The sequence below is a fragment of the Apteryx rowi genome, unplaced genomic scaffold, assembly GCF_003343035.1.
Source record: "Apteryx rowi isolate R43461 unplaced genomic scaffold, aptRow1 scaffold_197, whole genome shotgun sequence".
NCBI classification, from domain to species: domain Eukaryota; kingdom Metazoa; phylum Chordata; class Aves; order Apterygiformes; family Apterygidae; genus Apteryx; species Apteryx rowi.
Window position 1 is genome coordinate 1,460,153 of NW_020448274.1, and position 19,563 is coordinate 1,479,715.

The following is a 19,563-nucleotide window of genomic DNA, read 5'->3' on the forward strand; positions in this document are numbered from 1 at the left end:
CCACCGGCGCCGCACTCCGGGCCGACCTGCAGCTCCTGCCCCGGGGACCGGGGCCGGGCCGGGGGCCGGGGCCGGGCCGCGGCGCCGGGGAGGCCCCGCGCCGCCCAACCTTGGACAGCTCCCGGCGCAGCCGCCGGCCGCGTTCACTGCAAGGTGCGGGGAAGTTTCTTGGGGAACCGCGCGGCTCCTCGTAGCGGGGCTTCTCCGCAGCTGCGCGCTGCTAGCTGTGTCGCGCCTTGGGGAGGTGCGGCGCGGGCGTTGGCTGCGCTGCGGGGGCGGCGGTGGAGGGCGGTGCGCGAACAGGCACAGCTCACGCTGAGCAAATCCGCACGCACGCGTTACGTGAAGGCCTCCAGATCCGCTCACCTACGAGGTCCGAGAGCGGCACTCGGGGAGCAATAGGTTGTCTTCCAGGCTGTAGCTTCAGTTATCCAGCGACAGAAATTACTCCTCAGGAGACTGTCGACCTTCTTTTAGAGGAATCAGAAACATAAGGCAACCAAAACGTTTATTGACATCAAGGCTCCCGTTAAAGAAACGTGGCAGGTAAAAGTAGGGAGCTGTACAAGCATTTCTCATCCTTGTTACAATGTGAATGCCAGCAGACTCCCACACTTATGTCCAAATTGGTCACTGCTGACCTGGACTACATTTGAACTGGTGAATTAGAAAAAAGTCTCCATCTTCCATTATAACTTACTGAGCTGTCAATTGTTTGACAAACCACAAATTATTTTTACTTTCTTTATAAACTGGTCATATTCATTTCCAAGTTATTTACCAGCAAAAAAAACAGTATAACTTAAGAATAAAATTGTTTGAAACATGACAAAAAACCTCTAACTTGTATTTCCATATGATATTGAGTCCCTATACAGGGGGGTTCAATCCTTAGAAATAAACTACAATCAAACATGATTATGTTTTCTCATTTGAAATAATAATTGCTTACAGAATTTATGTAATTGAATACCATATTCTGTAGAATTAGCTACTTGAAATTTCCACTATGGGCAGAAAAAGCAAAGCAGAGACTCAAAGATCTTCCTCTACGGACTATTCCACACATACTAGGATAAAATCAGATGTCATTATAAGTCTGTAAATTAATCTTTCTTTGGCTCAGGAAAACTATTTTCCAAAAAAGCAGCTAATTCTATCTTATATTGTCTGAATAATTCAGCAGCTCTCGAACTCAGCTCAGGTCCTTTTCCCATCCCTACCCTATTTTCTGAAATAGTTTGTGGCCCCTCAGGTGGATATTACATATGATCTAGAAGTTTACCCCTAAACTCGCTCTGAATTTAATGCTCACATTTTGCATCCAAACATGCCTCATGGATTTCTGTTCATTCCCACTTTTCCATTTCTCACTACCTAGACCCATTTGCTTTATCAGATGGGCTTCATTCCACATAAGTTCAGCCATTCATTCTACATGCCAAGCAAGTCCATCTGCATGCCATCCCGTTGTATATGCAAGAAATAGAGACTAATAGTACACATGCAATACCAGGCTTGGTGATCAGAAGTATGTACGTGTTTAGAAGAAAGAACTGCAATGGTGTGTGGGTATATAGAGCCCAGAGAGAGTCACAGACAGATACATGCATCTATATAGATGTTTGAGGCAGAAAGATCATGCCAAGGTGGCCACAACAGAGAGTGACTAGAACTTGTGACCCCTAGAACAACCTCTCCTTCCCCCAGTATTAGCTGTTGCAGTAAGGAGACATAGGGGGCACCATTGACGCGAGTCCTGAGAGGGCAGCAATTTGGGCTTCAGACAATTTTTGAACAAAAGTTTTAGGGAAGAGGGTTTGCAAAAAGAAACACACTTTCCAGAGGAGTTATTACTTGAAAAGTCCCTTTCACAGCCCGTCCCTCAGGTCTTTCAGCCAGCCCCTTCCCCCCTGGAACTCAAACTCTTAACCCCACGTAGCCTCCACTTGTACAGCTAGACACTGAACGGCAACCTCCATCTCTCCAAGCACCTCAGAAAGAAACATTGTAGGTACAAATCCCAATTAGGACTTGGGCTCCTTCTCTGTACAGCAAAGAAGTGGCCCGTCTTCCTCTCATTCCCTTGCTAATGATATAAGGGATTGCAGAGTCTCCCAACATGCTCCCAGGCTCAGCTGGGATCTGGACGGAGGCACCACTGGGTGCAGCAACAGAACATCTCTTTCCTGCTCCCCAATTTGAGGGCTGTTTCACTTGGAAAGCTGACAGCTGCTGAAAAGGGGAGATCAAACACAGAACAAGGAAATCCCAACTGTGCTTACCAAAGCATGGCCCTGTTACAAATACCACACAGCTTCTCAATTTACCTTGGACCTTTAGTTATCTGTTTTTTAGTTTCACTGGTTAGACACCCAGCCATTCTGTTCCTTTAATTCCACAGATACAGATCTTGTGTTTATATGCACAGCTTTAAAACTGCCTAAAAGAAAAATTAGTTATGCAGCTAACTAAGCAGGCTGTTGTGCCCTGCTTGTTATCAAAGAATGGAGCAGGAGCTAATAGAAATCACTTCACCTACATAAACCCCATCAAAAATTTAAACTGCTTATTTAAGATGATGTTTTAAAATGATTAAAAACTTAAACTGAGTGTGATGATTATCAGAAGCCATGTATAAATACAAAAGCCAGTTTTTACTTTCATTATTAACACTGGGCCACGCTCTCCCCTCTGCTCAAAATCTCCTCACATTATTTGCATTTTAGAAAACACAGTTTCAAGCATCATAAAAAGAAAGAATGCAAGTTATATTAATCAAATTGTTTCAAATTTTAATAAAGATCCATCTTTGTTGTGCAACAGTTTCTCGGATTGTATGACAAAACACAAGAATCATTTTGAGTGAGACTACATAAAAACATTTGAACAGGTCTGAGGAAATCTGCACTTGGAGAAGACTGAGTAGAAAAGCCCAATTTTAATTAAGATCTAGAGGATTACTCAGAGCATTAGAGAACTCTTGCATAATTTCCCCCTTCAGTTAAAGGAAAGTTTTTCAGAAATATGAAGCACCTCTAATCTCAAGGCAATAATTGAAAATTAGAAGTTCTTACCATCTTCAAAAATGCAGCCAGATCAGTATTTACTAAACAAAATTTAATTTTACAATAATGAACTATTAGCTCATCAAAATGAGATTGATTCCTAACACTGGGACCTGGCACTGTAGCTGCTCTGTAAGACAGTTGTCATCTCACTCAATTGTTTCCTAACTTATTGGATGAAGCAAATAATGCAACATTTCATGGTTGGTACTGTTTTATTGTCTAATATTGATTAAAATATTTACATTCCTACTTTTTAATCCACAGTTTAACACTCATACCTATGGCTTTTACTTTTATTTTTAGCACATCTTTGTGTCAAGTGTCAGAATTTCACTTCAAAAAAACCCCCAGGAACCTGATACCATATAGACAAGTCTTCTCTATGCTTAAACAGTCGCTTTTAAAAATGAAAAATTTATAAAAGAGGAGTCTGGTGGTAGGATGCTTTTTTCCAGCTCATGTTTACCACAGATTCTACTGGGCTTTTCCTATTTTAAAGTGTCCCTTTTAAAGTGTCCCACTGCCTCCATGTGGAATCCGTTTTCTCCCTCAACCCCCCTCCCCCCCAATCTAAACTGAATGCAAAAAATCAGTAGCTGACAATTTTAAGCAAAAATATAAAGCACTATAACATTACCTACATTGCCTTTAACTGCACTAGGTTCTTGAACACTCTAGGAGCTTTGTAGAAGTTTAATCAGTCAGTGTTGAAAAGGCACAGGATTTTTGTGCTCCAGACTTCCATGATTTTTCCCCAGCCTGGAAGTTCAGAAGTACCAGGTTGATAGAAAGCTTCTCAGATTAAAAGGAAAGCAAGGATTGCTGTTAGGACACAGCACTGCTGTTGGATGGCAAACAGTTTGCCTAGAAAATTCACAGGTACCCAATTGGCCATTTACATTAGAACCCACCACATTTTAACTAATTCTTCTGCTGCAGACACCCTGCAAGTCTGTAACAAGAACTTGATTCTATGGCAAGAAGAAAAGAGGTCAAATTACTTTTATATATACCTGGGCATGGTATAACAGTGATACAGGCAATTCATTATTAAAACCCTAATAAAGCTGTCCATCTCTGTGGTAGTTTCTGTTCCTTGGTACTACATGAATGGGAAAGTTATTTCTCATGTATAAGAGATATTTAGTTGTACATGAAGAAAATTAACTTTGGTCCACTTGTCCAGCTTCCTAAGGACAGCATATTGGAAAGCTGGTCACTGACGGTGCAAAAACCAATGTAGAAATTAACAAAAATAATTTGGTATTTCATTCCTAAACCTGCACAATGCAGTTATTTATCCTAGTCATCCACCTTTTCATTTTGTGTGTCCACTAACTGTTGAGTTTTTAAGTCTTCAGCTTGTTCATGATCTTCCTCATCTGCATCTTCTACTGGACTAGGTTCCTTCTCTTCTGCTTCTCCTTGATCAACATTTTCATATTCTACTTGCTCAAGGTCTGTTCCATCTATAAGTTCTGCCTGTACTTCTTCCATTTGTATTTGATTTACATGCTCAACATGTAACTGCTCCACATGAACCTCAGCACCTTGTTCAGTCTGAATGTGTTCAACTTCCAAGTAACTAATTTGTACCTGTTCTTGCAGTTCATCTATCTGTGTGCCTTTCACTTGATTGTCCTGTATGAGATCCTGGTGCATCTGTTCCACAGTTACTTGTGCAGGATCCACTTGTACCTGAATTACTGGTAGCACATGGACTTGCTCCACTTGTTCTATTATAGTCATTGACGTTACTGGTTCTGCTTCCACAGCTTCCACTGGAAGAACTTCTTCTGTCACTATTCGTTCTGAAATATTGTGCATGTCTTTGAGGTGCCTTCTCAGCTCACTGCCTTGCATAAACCACAAATCACATAAGGTACAGTGGTTGGGTTTGTCACCTGTGTGTATTACCAAGTGATCTTTAAATTGATCCCAGCTGTTAAACACGCTGTTACACACCTGAAACAAAGATACAGTATGTTAAACAGTGCCAACTGAAATATGAGAAAGCATACCATGTATTTCACATCACGGCTTTACACAGGGCAGCTTCTTGCTACTTGGATAAAAAAGAAAAAAAAAAAGAGCATGTTAGAAGTCAAAGCTGTAAAGACAACTTTGATTGCACAGAATGCCTGCTCTGTGTGTGTGTTTCTTAAGAAACTGTCACTTTGAGTTATACATACACAGGATACGTACAGAATTTATGGATCTGTGCAGCATTTGACCATTTTCTTAATTTAAGCTTATCATGTGAAATTCACATACAGGATCATGCCCCAATAAAATTCTGGTGCTAGAATTTTGGGTGGAAAGCTATTTACATAAAAATACTGTATGATGAAACTATAACACAAACTGTCCTTTTCCTAAAGTTCTAGATGCAGTACCACTAGCCAGCTTTTCCTCATCAGCTTTCATTTGTTCATAGCATTGAAGTTTAACTGGCTAGACTAAACTTTCCCATTTTGCCATTTCAAATATATGCAAAGAGTGATTTCAGCAAATAAAGATCTCTGAAAATTTCATCCCTTAAGTCTCTTCCAGCTGAAAGTGCTGCCTACACTGCAGATGCACTGTTTTCAGAAAGCGCTTGAGCATACTTTTTCCCTTAGCTGGCACTGAGGTAAGCACCCTGAAAATGATACACAAAGACACTGTAGACATGGATGAGGTGCCAGGATGGATGAGATAGAGGATTGGGATAGAGTTGTGCTTGGGGTAAAGAAACAGGCTCAAGAGTCTTGTCCATGTTAGTGTTCTTGGCTGTAGAAAGAAGCAAAGAACACAAGTTTCAACACTCCTTCACTATCAGCAAATGTTTTTAAAACAAAGTGTTCCATCTCCTCCTAATTTTCAGCAATAAACACAGAAAGATAACAGAATATCTGACAGGGATTAACCCAAGGAACAGGTTTGTGAAATGGAGCCAAGTATCACCACTTTGCTGTTGAAGTTTGATAAAACCAAGCTAGTGATGCATTCCCCCCACCCCTAGCTTGCACTTCAGAAAGAAGGAAGCTGCATTTACACTTTTTAAAATACCAAGCTTATAGTCAAGCATTCAAAATTAGTTAGTCATTACATTGAGGCAATGACTATCACTAATGCCTAAGTACATGATTACCGTTCTTGCCATAAACCTTGGCCTAACTCAGTACACAGAATACACAAAAAGCACCAGAAGTGCTCATTGAGCAAATGCAATTTTGTTTTCTCCTCTTTGTTCAGTGAGCTAAGATTTTGTTTATTGATCACTATTCAGACTTAGTTCTAGAATTAGAAAGGTTTATGAAAAATTTATTTAAGAACTATTGTAGTTGCTGAAGGCTTAAGAAACGTCAATCCATATTCACAACAGCTGTGAAAGAAAGAGATGGTATCATTTTAGAAACAGAAAGCTATAAACTAAAGCAATTAAACTGAAGGGTTGCAGAGACAAAATAGTATTTTCAGTTTGAAACTATTAAGTACAACTGTATCATACAGTAGTTCTTATGTTCAAGACCTATAGACTTAAATTTATTGTTAAGACAGTTGCACTCACAAGGACTAACTTCAGAGTAGCATAACAACTAAATGATGCAACAGCACCAGTTAAACTTCTGGTTAAACGATTTGATTAACAACACGAAGAACTCATTTATCTCCTACTGTGTTCACTACTTTCTATGAATGAGATCACCCTCTCTTTTGAGACAAATAAAGATGATGTCCAGCAATTTTCTTCAGTATGCAACCCAATTTAACCTCAAAACATAGCTATTCTGTGAACTGAATGAGCTGAGAGTCTTAAGGAAAAAGAAAACAAACCCCCCCAGAACATTTGTGTTCTTTTTAAGACTGTAACAGTGCTGGTACAGCAAAACAGTAAACAAAAGTCCTACAGCCAGTCTCAGTTCTCACATTTCTGGCTTTTGAAAGCTGATTATTAAAAGCTAAGTAATATTCTTCCGAACAGCTTTTAGAACGTCAGTTACAAATAGCGTCCAAGTATCTCAGCTATCCATTTTCAGTATTTATGTTCACTTAAGAGACACTACAGATTGTCATTATGAGTTGGACTGACTTTCCAGACAGAGTCAAGATACTGGGTATCAAACAGAAGAACAATAAAATAGGAAATAAAATAGTACTTTGCATTTTGGACTTTAGTGAAGCATGCTCACAAGCAGGAAAGGCCTAGGTCAGTGCATCAAGAACCTTGAAAAGGAAGCAGAAAGATCAGTAAAATGCAGCTAAACACTTACCTACCCACAAGTATCTCTATGATTAACAAAGCGTTATGAAGCTCCACATGTTAAATGGAACTACCTAGATATAAGAACTTATCTGCCTCTTATAGTTGAATGGAATCCGTACAGTTATTTTACTAGAGTGGGTTTATGTCTCCAAGAACTACTTCGCATTGCCTTTCCAGCTCAGTATTCCCACACTTCCTCAACACAGGAAGCAAGTAACTAGCCTCAGACCCTACTTCCACTACTCACCTGACATTCATACAGCTTCTTTCTTCCCTTTTTAGCTCCAGCTCCAGACTGACAGGCTGTCAAGTGACATTTGAGTGTGCTATTCCTAGCAAAACGTTCGTGGCAGTTTGGACATTCAAATGGTTTCTCACCTAGTAAGACAGGCACAGGGATTTATAAGTATATATGAAAGAGCCAGTTTTCTGTCAGCTTTCCGTTTTTCACCTCTCCCCTTTGTGTAGATTGAGAAATATGCTATAAAGACTTGGGGGAAAATATTTTAAGAGGTGGCCAACTAGATTATTCTACAGAATAAGAGAAAGACATTTTATATAATCTTTACTTATGTAAATAAAAGGGCAAACCTAATGTGGAGTCAAAACTCTCATTTAGAAAAAAGACAATTTAACATAATTACAGATGCCATTTAAAGTACAGTTAGGTATTTATGGAACTTAGAGAAATAGCTGCTATTTCATTAAAATATTTTACAGAATAGCAATATATTCTGACTTAATATTTACAGTTAAAGACTCAGCTTTAGTAATTATACAGTCACCTGTTATTCAAGAAGGATAAGTTTTATTTTCAAGAATTATAACTCAGCTTATGCTTGAGAGTTCTGTTTTCGTGAAGCTGAGCTCCATAAAAAGCTGACAACTTGTTTCTCTTCCCCAGTGTCATCCAACCATTAGTTTAGTCTTACCAAGTGAAATCTGCTCTCATTCTGAGAGGAGATTGTCCGATATAGTGCTGGTCCTTTAAAAATCTTACAGATACAGGAAAGAGATACCCCAAAATAAATGCTTTTTAACCCCCCAAAAGAAATTCAGAGTTCTTCATAAAAGTACACACAATGATTTTTATTTGCCTAATATGTAGGAAACACCAATTAATTCATCTGGTACCATAAAGATACTACATCAGTATTTAAATTGAGTTTAGAGAGAAATATTAGCAGACCCAGCTATTTTTTTTCCACTAAAATACCTAAGGAAGAAGTGTATCAAAGGAGTTTCTTGGCAGCATTTATTCAAGGTATGCAAACCATTTATATGTCCATTTATTCACTTCTATGGATGATGATATCTGCAGTTTGAAGTACACTTCCCATAAAACTTAGATTTACCACAGAATGGCAAAGACTTCGATTAAATTTTCGTAAGTTTATATTTTTTGTATATAGATTAGCGCAGATAGAGTTGATTAGTTTGGCAGCTTGGAACACAAACTCCTTCACTTCCATCTTTGCTCATGTGAGCACGCGCACCCTTCATAAAAGAGAAATATATCTGTATCTATCTATCTATCATACACATCAATCAATCTATCCATATGTAATCAAAAAGGCCTGGTTTTGAGAAGTATTCAGTCTAAATTCCCAGTCAAATCAGAGGGAATCAAAGTTGTTCAGCGTCTCTTTCTGCTAGGGGATACAAGCTTTGTAAAATACCAAGATTAGGCAAGCATATACAGAGCAGTAGCTTCACTCTAAGAATAACTTTTATACAAGTAAATTGTTCTTGTGTAAGAAGAGTTAGAGCTATTGACTTCAATGGAGATACATTATTTAAGTGCAGCCTTGCAGAATTTGTCCTCCTGTGAGTTACTTACGATTTTAAGTGAAATCTCATTCATTCTCATAATGGGGAAAAAGATAATCATGAGATCAGGCCAAAAWGCCTCCCTCTTTATAAGCCAGGGAGATGATGTTGTTAATACTTTCAGAGTTACGTGATATTCAAGGCAATTGTCTTGGAGCAAGCCACCATCCAGCCAGGGACATATTTATTCTATTCTTACTCAGATTCTTAGAGAGTCAGAAGCTGCTTAAGGCTCTGTATACATGTGTTCGAGAAAGAAACTCCCTGGTTCTCCTTTCTACTTTCTTCTATTGAGACAAGAGAAAAAAAATAATGGCAATGTCAAATTATATCAAACGTGATTACCCACACTGGTAGGTTGTCTTTCTGCACCATTTCTTCATCATTTGCTACTTTCAGTTTATTGCTGGTCTTGTAAATAAGCAGCAACAGGATCACACATGCTGTAGGCCATTTTATCCTCGGCCTTTTAATTTTACTTTAGTTTTCAAGCAACGTCACCCAGAATTCAGAGCTTAGAAAGCTTTTGGTTCAATAGGAGTTTTTTTTCCCCTGCATTTCCTGTGATGTGCTAAATTGCTTTGTCCCCAGAATCCTTTGCTGCAACAGTAACCAACATGTGGTGATATTTGGTTTACTCTGGTAATCTACCGCAAACTTTTCTCTGAAAAAGACTTCTCTAAGTACCTTTACTTGGCTTGGTCATAACAGAGAAACACCCCCTCCTTTATAGGGGATAATGATTCTTTAAAGCCTTTTTATAATGGCTACTTTTATGTGGCTATTGGGAGTAGACAGGATACAGTGTCGTATATCAATACCCAGGAGTCCCATACACAGATGCAAAGAAGTTCTAATTAGAAGGCTTTAACAACAAAAACAAGCTGCAAAAGAAGAGGGCTACTATCCTCTATTAAATTCTTCCTGATGACTCATGACTGACATTAAAAACATCTGGAGAATCAGGACCCACATATATTTTATATTCAGAGTTATTTATATAATGCTCAGTACTTGTACAGATAGTACAAACTTTTCAATGAGATGAAGTAGCATGTTAACCTCCCATATTACAAGGAAGGAAGAAGGCGCATGAGTCATTTTGTACTCAAAAGATGCTATCCAGATTTTAAATAACAAGTCTACTACAGTTGATAGAAATATTTTGCTGTGTCAATTAACAAATGAACAAACAAACAAAAAAGTTGTAGGTGAGATAACCAAAGCAATAAGGAAACTTTCAAACAAGCTGGTACAAGAGAAAGTTGTTAGGTGGGTAATTTATGCCTAATGCATTGATAGGAGTTTGCCCAGAAATCCTCCAAACCATATTCCATTAATAAGCTCACAATTCAGATCTCATTTCAACAGAAAAATGCATTAATAGAATTGTGAAAATAAAAGCAGCTCCTCAGTTAAATATTTTAAGAAGTAAACATGCCTCGAGAACTGATTAAAAAAAAAAACACTTTAAAATTTAATACACTTGGGAAAGAAGCATCATTAGGGCTTTCTTTTAAAAAGGTGCCTATTTTGAACAGCTTAAAAAAAAAAAGTTAAATATATAAATTGCCACAAAATCTATTCCTTACAGTTTATATGGGGGCGGGGGGGGGGGGGAAAATCAACATTTTAGTTTAACTARAAGCMAAATTTTGCTAGCACCGTTAATGCTCCTGTGTTTCTCTTCAGCATATTTTCTACTTCACCAAAACATGCGAAATGCTGGAGCCAAAGCCACAGGTACAGGAATAGTGCTCTTACCTGTATGCTTCCGAAGGTGCTCTTTAAAGTGTCCAAAGTGGTCAAACTGTTTGTCACAGTACTGGCATATATGTATTTTTTTGCCAGGTCTTTGCTTCTTGCTGGCGCCACCTTCATCAAGGTGGTAACAGGTGAGGTGCTGTTTCAAAGCACTCTCTCGTAGGTACCTTTTATTGCATATGTCACACTTGTAACTCTCAGTAGAGTGTGTTTTCATGTGTTCCTTAAAATGGTAAAACAATTTAAATGAACGGTTACATTTCTCACAGTGGAATAAATTGTTCACGTGTGACAGCTGAAGTTCCACAATTTCAATACCTTCTACCTGTTTGCACGAGGGATCAGTTGCACTGTCACTTTCTTCTTGGATCTGGCATTTTCTCTCTCCCTGACGATACTTGCTGGTGATATCTGCCAAAAGAGCCAAAGCCGATTCATCCGAGGTACCAGTAGTCTGTATGTACTTTATGGATTGCTCTGCAGAAGCCACTTCTTCAAGTGTTTCAATGCTGTCATCTTCCACTTCAATTGTTCCTTCAGCAATCTCAACCTCAATTTCAACAGGCTCTGATTCTGCAGATGGCAATGTTTCTGTGATAACATTAGAGGTTTCAGCTATCTTCCTCTTTTTCGGTTTATTTTTACCTTGTGTTTGATTTGATTCTAAGGGTGATGAATTTTCTTTGTTCCTGTAAAGCATTTGCATAAAAATGGTTAAGATCCACCAGCACTTACCTATCAATTCCTGCCTGATACTGAACTTCTGCATTAAACGCTTTCTAGCCGTTTCTCAAAGGAGCTGAATGATGAAAGACCACATAATCTGCTTGCATTTCAGAAGGTAATTTGTCCTAATCTATATTCCTTACAGCTGTAAAACAGCATGGTTAAAGGTGTGGAGTCTCTGACACGAGGTTACTAAAGCATTTTCAAAAGCTCTGCTTAAAAGATAAACAACACATCAAAGAGAAAGACCAGTTAGCCTAATGACATAGGTTTGTCCAAGAAACTTGTGAAATTTTGCACTTAGGAAGAAAACTTCCCTGAAGGGAGGAGTTCTTTGGCCTGCCTTCTCATAAATGAGATTCAAGTCCTTCCTACACTATTCACCTTCTTTTTTCAAGCCCTGGAGAGTATACGATTGCCCAAAGTGCCCATGGCTTGTTAGAAAAACAAACAGCTATGACTTCAAACAATGCTTATAATCACACCTCATACTTCAGAAAAGTACACAGCTGACTGCTGAGGTGAGAAAAACCTTCATACTGGGATGAGGAGAGAGTCAATTTCTTCAATTTTCTGGGCTTAAAAACTCCAGCTCTCTTCCTCCTCCTGTTCAAAAAAAAAGAATCTATAGTTCTATAGATTATAGAAATAATTCTAATCAAAAAATGGCTTGCATGTGTGTTTGTTGAACAAAACATTTGTTTCCTCATAACTTAAGAATTACAGCATTTACTAGTGATGGACAACAAATAAACTGCATAATGTTACACGACAGTGGGAAATAATTGCAGGCTGGACAGTTTAGCTCCATGGGCTGATCTGGATCCCAGTTCAACAGCTCCACCAGTGTGCACTGACTCAAAGTGATACTGATTAAAACACACTTTTTCAAGTTTCTTTTCAATTTCTCAAGTGAACAGAAAAGCTCTGGTTTTTTTTTTTTTGGTTTCTCCCCTCACTCAAATGAAAAAAAAGATATTTTGATGCTACCAGGCTTAATCTTGATAATGTCCAAGAAAGGGGGAAGAAGGAAAGGGAGGATAAGAGGATAGGACCAGAAACGTACAATCCTATATCTTTCCTAGATAGGAAAAATAAAACGAACAAACAAAAAAGCAAAAAACCCTACATGCTTTTTCAGCTCTGCTGGCAATCCACAGAGTAAGTACTTAAAAATAAACACTGATGTTGAAAAAAAATCAAATTTCCAGTGTACCATGTTATGGAGGTTTTTAAACAAAATGTTAGTTGGCGCCACTACAGGAACTCTGACCCAGTGCTGTTCCCTTGGCTAATGTGTTTATGGGGAGATAAAGAAGAACCAACAGCCTTTCCTTAAGCTCGACACAAAGGCATCTCAGAAGGTCTAGAAAAGACAGCAAGGATGACTGTAAGGCCAGGAACCATTTATTGCCTCTCCCTCTGCTTTCATGATGGAAGAGCAGTACAGCATACAGAAGGAATGAGGACATTACAATATTCTGTGTTTAAGAGGGAAAGGAAAGGAAAGGAAAACAGCATAATGGGAATCGCACCTGCTTTTCTCAGGTTGTGGTCTGGTGACAGAGTACAGTTCCTGGCATTGGATAGAAGGTGACACAGCAGTATTTGATTAAGTGTTGATCCAGTACAAAACTGATTATAACTATTACATCTGTTCAAGACATTTGGTAGATTAGTTTTGCACTGAGAAGCTTTAAGATCACTGCCTATTCTCTCACAAATGGCAGAAAGCTATGTGAAATCAAAACATCAGCACAAACTCAATGCAGATTAATTACAAGACACACCCTGTCACTGTACACCCAGCAAACTTGCTCCGAATCAGGTATGGGCAGGGACCTGGTATTAGTTACCACAAAGTCATAGCCTACAATATCTGCAACATCTGCTAGCCATGTCACTTGCCATTGAGTTCCAGTCCAAAAAATGTGACATTAATTTTTTAACCTCTATAATTTCTACTCGTACTTTACTGTAGAAGGGTTTATGGTCCCACAGAAGTTTAGGAGGCTCCAGGATAAGAAACAGTGCTGCAATACTGGCAGCCAGCTCTGGTAAAAAGATTCCTCAGACACTGCATTTCAGTGTTTAAGAGGAAAGAAAGACCTATGAGTTTACCTGATTTCAAGTGCTTTGATTGCTTCTAACATCTGTAGATACTCAGCTGCTTTCCAAACATCATTTGCCTCTTCCTCACCTTGGACCATTAGTTTTGCTGTATAGGTGAACTCAATTAGGTGACGAAATGCCATGTTACTTACACCTGTTTAGAAGCAAGAAAAACAACAGTTTCAATCAGCAGTTTCTCAGTCTTATCTGACTGACAAGTCTTGCACTCTTGCCTACCCTGCATTATGCTCATAATACTTTGGCTGCCCATTTCATGAAGCTGACACTCTTGAAAGGCTCTTGTTGGATTAAGAAGTTTACTACAGAAACATGGAAATCTGGAAAAAATCTACAGAGCCAAGCCACTAAGATGATCATAAAGGAAGACTAAAAAATCCCACAAAAATCAAAGACCATTCATTTAAACACAAAAAATATCATCTCTGTCTCAAGAGACCTCTGAGCAGCAAGTTACTGGAGGCTAAAGTGCCTTACCAGGCAAGTGTTGCTCCATATCTCTCCTGTTCTTCACCCCACCAAGGCATCTGCCACTGACCACCACTGGGGGTCTTTTTGGTCTGACCAGTATGGCTGTTATCAAGGAAAAGGTTGATATACTGGGCTGTCCTAAAAACATACAGGGACTGCAACCTCTATTAGGAATATATAGGAAAAGAGAGAGCAATTCCCCTTCCAAAAGATTTTATTTTATTTGTAAACGTTTTCTTCAAGGGTAGTTCTTCCAGTGGCAATAGCTGCCTGAGAACAACTCAAAAACTGATATTCAGAAAGCTAAGTATACAACCAACAATGCACATTAGTCTGTACCACCAATACTGCATTAATTTCCAGACTGAATACAGAACTGTAAAGGTTTTTATTTGCATAAATCAGATTACCTTCTATCTCCACCAAAGGCTCCTGAGTGAAGTCTTGAAAGAATTTGTAGAAGAACTGGCTACAGGCAGCAAGAACTGCCTTATGAGCTTTGAAATGGTGACCTAGAAAGAGAGACATAAAATTTCAGTTTAGGATAATACCTTTCTTATTCACAGTAAAGAACAATCACAGATGCAGAATAGATGCAGAAAAGAGAATGGCTGCAGAACCTAGGCTACAAGTCCATTCTAGAAGCACAGTCACTTAATGTAGCTCCTTGCAGCATGGGATACTATTGCAGGTAGTCTGTCTTTTCTTGTGCAAAACCTTGCTCACATCACTGACCTTGCTGAAGCTCTGCAACTCAGTCAACTGGACTAACTCACTGCAGAGTCTCTCTCTTTTCAGATATTTAAGCTATGGGAAATTCCTGTGAGAATCTTTTCCCCTTGCTATGTTTTAGGCTCAGCTCTCAGGTTTTATCCAGGTTCTCCTCTGTTTCTACTGTGCTTACAGACCAAAACATTTCACCACCACTTCAGTCAGCATAGACACCCTTGCAGTCCTGCTCTGCCCTTCCCGTTTTCCAGGTTGGGCATTCCCCATCGCTGTGCTGCCTTCTCCTGGGCACAGACATGAACATTCATAATGCTCCACAGGAAAAAGGTACAACAAGCAACCTCGACAACCTCAACTACAGAGCTGCACAAGAAAATAGCTTTGCTCACCACAAAGATTTGTTAATGCTAGAGCAGGAGCAGACACCCAGAATAAGTTTTGAGCAAGCGTTACTTTTCTGGACTCTATCACCATAGTTTCAGTAGTAATCTTTTCCCAGTTTGTTTCCCTTTTTCTAATCTAGGACCTTTTCCCCCCCAAGGGAGTTCCTGCTATTCTTTTGAGAGTCAGCTGGGTTTACTCCAGCTAAATCTGTCCTGGTGGACACTGCCTATCGTTCCTTGAAGGGCTCATCCATTCTAAGACATCTTCAGGATAAGATAAGAAATAGCCTTATGTAATATATTAAATACCTCCTTTCCTTACGAGATAAAAGGAGACAGAAGATGCAAGTGCTCATTAGGCTTATATTTATGTCTCTAGAACGCATAGAAAAAGAAAGTTGAATTCTTGTACCCTATTTTAACTCTACATTAAAATAGTGTGCAGATACCAGAGAAACAAATAGGCAATCTTCTTTCAAGCTTAACAACAAAAAAAAAAAAGTTTGTACAAGTTCTCTGCATGCAAGTAGTTGGCTCAAGTTAGGGAGATATATTTTAACAATGTTTTGGAAATACTTAGACAACATCTTAAATATAGTACAGCAGTTTCAAAGTGGGCTTCTATCTGAAAATACTTAGCCCCGTGTTTGGAAAAGCAGAAGCACTCTTATTAACCACTGCTGGAGACTGTTCACCCCAAGGTTTTAGAAGGAAAGAAGGAAGTCTGCATGCAACTTGCAGACCTGTACACAGCCAGGAGGTGGGTGTTTAAAAAAAAAAAAAAAAAAAAAAACCACCCACCCACCCACAAAACAACACACCACACAACACAGCCCAGTTTGACAGCTGACCTGTGGAAAAAAAAGAAATGGACAGCTTCCCAGCACAGCTTTCAGAGTTCTCTGTATACCAACTGATTCATAGGCCTATACGTACCATCTACAATCAGAGTGATATCTGTGAACTGGTCCTGCTCACGTTGTTCATTCAGTCTATCCAAAATAACTTTATAATGTTCTGGGAACTCCTGGATGCATTCCATTGTTTCTTCAGCTTCCATGGCAAAAGGACTGGTCTACAAAAGATATTAGCAGAATAAGAATACTGTGCCACTTGGTAAATATTATGCACAGTCAAATTAGTATACAAATATGAATTAGCTAGAATTTTTAATAGACTAACAGAAACCAACAGAAACACGGAATTGTTTGCCTGATTTTAGCTAGCAGGTAGGACATACTAGGGTTAACAAAGTAGAGTACAGCCTTATTTATATACAAAGACCAGTCAAACTCTTGGTCAATACACAATTTCTTTCTTCTACCAATTCAGCAGAGACCCACCTTCCTCAAAGCAGATAACGTCTGGATGTAACATCTTCACAGCTAACTATTCAACAATATCTCAGCAGCATGTCAGAATCTTTATACAGTTACTTCATGTGATTCTAGCAATCCACTTGATGGAGGAGTAGTTCTTAAAATTTTCAAATTTAAGCCACGTTTTGTATTTAGTTAACACAAGATGGTTACTTTCTTTAAATAAGAATGTACTAAGGCAGCACTTCCCAGCTACTGAGTACACAAGAATTGCCAGGGATTTAAAGCACTGTCACACCAAAGAGCAAGAAACATCTTATTCACCCAGCCTCCTTATGCTTCTCCCCCCAATGTCAAATATTCTTTCCCAACCTTTTGAAAGAGGCACACAAATCATAGGTTTATAATCTGACAGTCCTTCCTCCCTTATTATACAATAAATATAGCTGGGGTTGGGATTTGTGGAGGTTCTCAAATGAGATTAAGCAAAACCTCTGTGCCGGTGGATGAGACGCAGATGTTAGTCTGCTGCTTATGCAAAAGAACCTCTGGGGAAGAGTCCAGACACTTGAAGGAAAGCATTTCACCAGTTAACTCTAGGCAAAATGACTTCGGATCTGCACAGCAGCACTTCAACTCCCACATTCACGTGGCTCTCACACTGAGAACGCCTTAGAAAAAGCAAAGACATTTCAGAACTACATTAGCACAATTTCTTTTCAGTCTAACTCACTTTGAAAAAAAAAGTGGTTTCTGAGAGAAAACAGTAATTAGGCTTGAATTAGGCTTAAATACGTGTGAGAAATACCCTTCCCTATACTGTTTTACTTAGTATGGACAAAAGGAGTTTCATGAACCTGCTAAAAAGCAAAGGGAATGACAAGCTGAAAATTAGGAGAGCAGCTAGCATTAAACCAAACTGACTACAGAGAAGGAAGTGTTTAGTGTGGCAAATAAGCCGATAACTTTAGAGTGCCAGAAGAAACATCTGAGCTGATGCTTGCTAACTCCCCAGTGCGGCTGTTTAAATTCTGCCTCACTTCCAGCACACATACTGGTATACGGTGTTTGATGGAAGCAGAGAGGAGAAAAATCACCAGGTTACAATAGTGCCAAAGTACTTCTTTATGGCTAGCAACATCAAGTAGAGGAAACTGTGGAACTCCTATTTGCAGCACAAGACAGATTCTTCCCTGTATCTAAGAAAAATTGTCCCATGGAGCAGAGTCATTTTGCCAAGGGTGGGGGGGGAGGGAGAGGGAAGAGCAGAAGCACTTGCTTATGGAAGTCTAGTTCTACCTGTTATCAGTACTTTGTCAAGTGGATGCCAAAATATACGTCAGGCTCTTAAAGTGTGCAGAGGAGACCAGCCTGGGGGAAGGGGGTGAGGGGGAAAGGCGAGATGGAAGTGAAAGAATGCTGTTCCTCCTGTTTTCACTTCATTTCTGTTACAGTGAGCCTAAGATGACCAGCAACTCCTGCCTTTCTTTTATCATCTGGTGTCCCCCATAGAAGTCTCATGCGGGAAGTTGTCAGTCATTTACTTCATGGTTTACTTCATTGTTTAATTATGTCCATTTTTGACAAGTCATACAGAGATAGATGACTTGAAGTAAAAAGTGTAATTCCCTCAAAGTTAAATGAAACAAAATTCCCATCACCAAATCTTGTGATTTTCACACATCCAAAAGCAACTTACCTCCAAATCACATGTCTGTAGGGACAGTTTACAAAAAACTCAAAATAACAGAGCAATTCCCCCTTCCAAAACCCTAAGAAGTTTAGGTTTTTTTTCAGTGTTTTACAGAATACTTAAAAACCATTAATGATGAAGTACACAACTTGTGATAGGTAGATTTATTGTCCCGAGTTTACACAAAGCTGGTAGTTAAGTGTGAATTTATCACATATGTAAATACAAAAAGAAAAAAAGTACTTGTTACAGCATTACTTGTGTATTCTCATTTTAAACTCAGTGATACTGCAGAAAAACAACAACATAGCAGCATATGTTTAATGACAGCATGAATACTTTGAAGGCAGAAGTTAGCAATACAATATCAAGAGAGAGGAAAAAAAAAAATCGAGAAGTCAAGAAAGACAGGTAGAAGAGATCCAGTTAGCAGTTACAAGCAGGCTCACAGGTGCGTGATGTAAACTGTACTACTTGATTCTCTACCTAGATTTTCTTGGAAGACTCAATCAACTACTGACCTGACTTAATCTTATCAGCTTGTGAAATCACATGAATTTCACATGAAATGCATAAAATTTACAGTCTGTTCTTAATAACTACTTCAGTGAAGCCATATTACTACTACCACACTCCTGAACCACAACGGGAACTCCTCTTGCCTTAGGCACTAGACAAGACATTACCTTTGCCTACACGGACTGCATAGGAAGGCAGGCAGGCAGAGGGCTGTGACAGCAGCCAGGCCGAGCAGGGGCCCAGCCACAGCCATCTCTTTGCAGGCAGCTCAGGAAAGCAGAACCTGAGGGGGCTTTTGGAGGATGACAAGCAAACAGTTCTGCTGAAAGCAGCTCCTCTGCATCAGGAGCAGAAGGGAAAAGTGAAGCATTCTTCTTCTAAAATCAAAAGCAGCGCAAGGGGCTACCTCACGGACTGGGCAGCTGGCATCTGGCTACCGCAATAAGCCTGCCCTCAGTGCTCCGCCCCGTAGCACCTCATTAGCGCTGCTCTCCCATTCCCACGCGTGCTTTGCTACGTCCAGTTCAGCAGTGCCACAACGCCAGGGCGAGGATCTCGCGCGCGCCCGTCGCATGCAAAGACACCGGCTGCCCAGGGAAGAGGCGAGCGGCCGCCCGGCCCCGCCGCGGAGGGCGGAGGAGGGGAGGCCGCGCGGCCCCGAGCGGGGCGGCCCCGGCCC

General features: G+C 39.7%; 1 protein-coding gene across 11 annotated transcripts in view; it reads right to left on the bottom strand.

Moving 5' to 3' along the window:
• Positions 1 to 2,774: 2,774 nt before the first annotated feature.
• ZNF131 (zinc finger protein 131) overlaps positions 2,775 to 19,563 on the bottom strand; it is a 17,358-nt gene continuing 569 nt past the window's right edge. The window contains exons 1-9 of one of the 11 annotated variants that reach the window (XM_026062966.1): positions 19,291 to 19,450; positions 17,165 to 17,343; positions 16,290 to 16,428; positions 14,652 to 14,753; positions 13,762 to 13,906; positions 11,240 to 11,603; positions 10,915 to 11,137; positions 7,568 to 7,698; positions 2,775 to 5,036 (exon numbers count right to left, since the gene is read on the bottom strand). In XM_026062966.1, the coding sequence (XP_025918751.1) occupies positions 4,374 to 5,036; positions 7,568 to 7,698; positions 10,915 to 11,137; positions 11,240 to 11,603; positions 13,762 to 13,906; positions 14,652 to 14,753; positions 16,290 to 16,428; positions 17,165 to 17,317 (1,920 nt within the window). In that variant the 5' untranslated portion in view covers positions 17,318 to 17,343; positions 19,291 to 19,450 and the 3' untranslated portion in view covers positions 2,775 to 4,373. The other 10 variants (XM_026062960.1, XM_026062962.1, XM_026062961.1 and 7 more) reach the window with 10 other exon arrangements.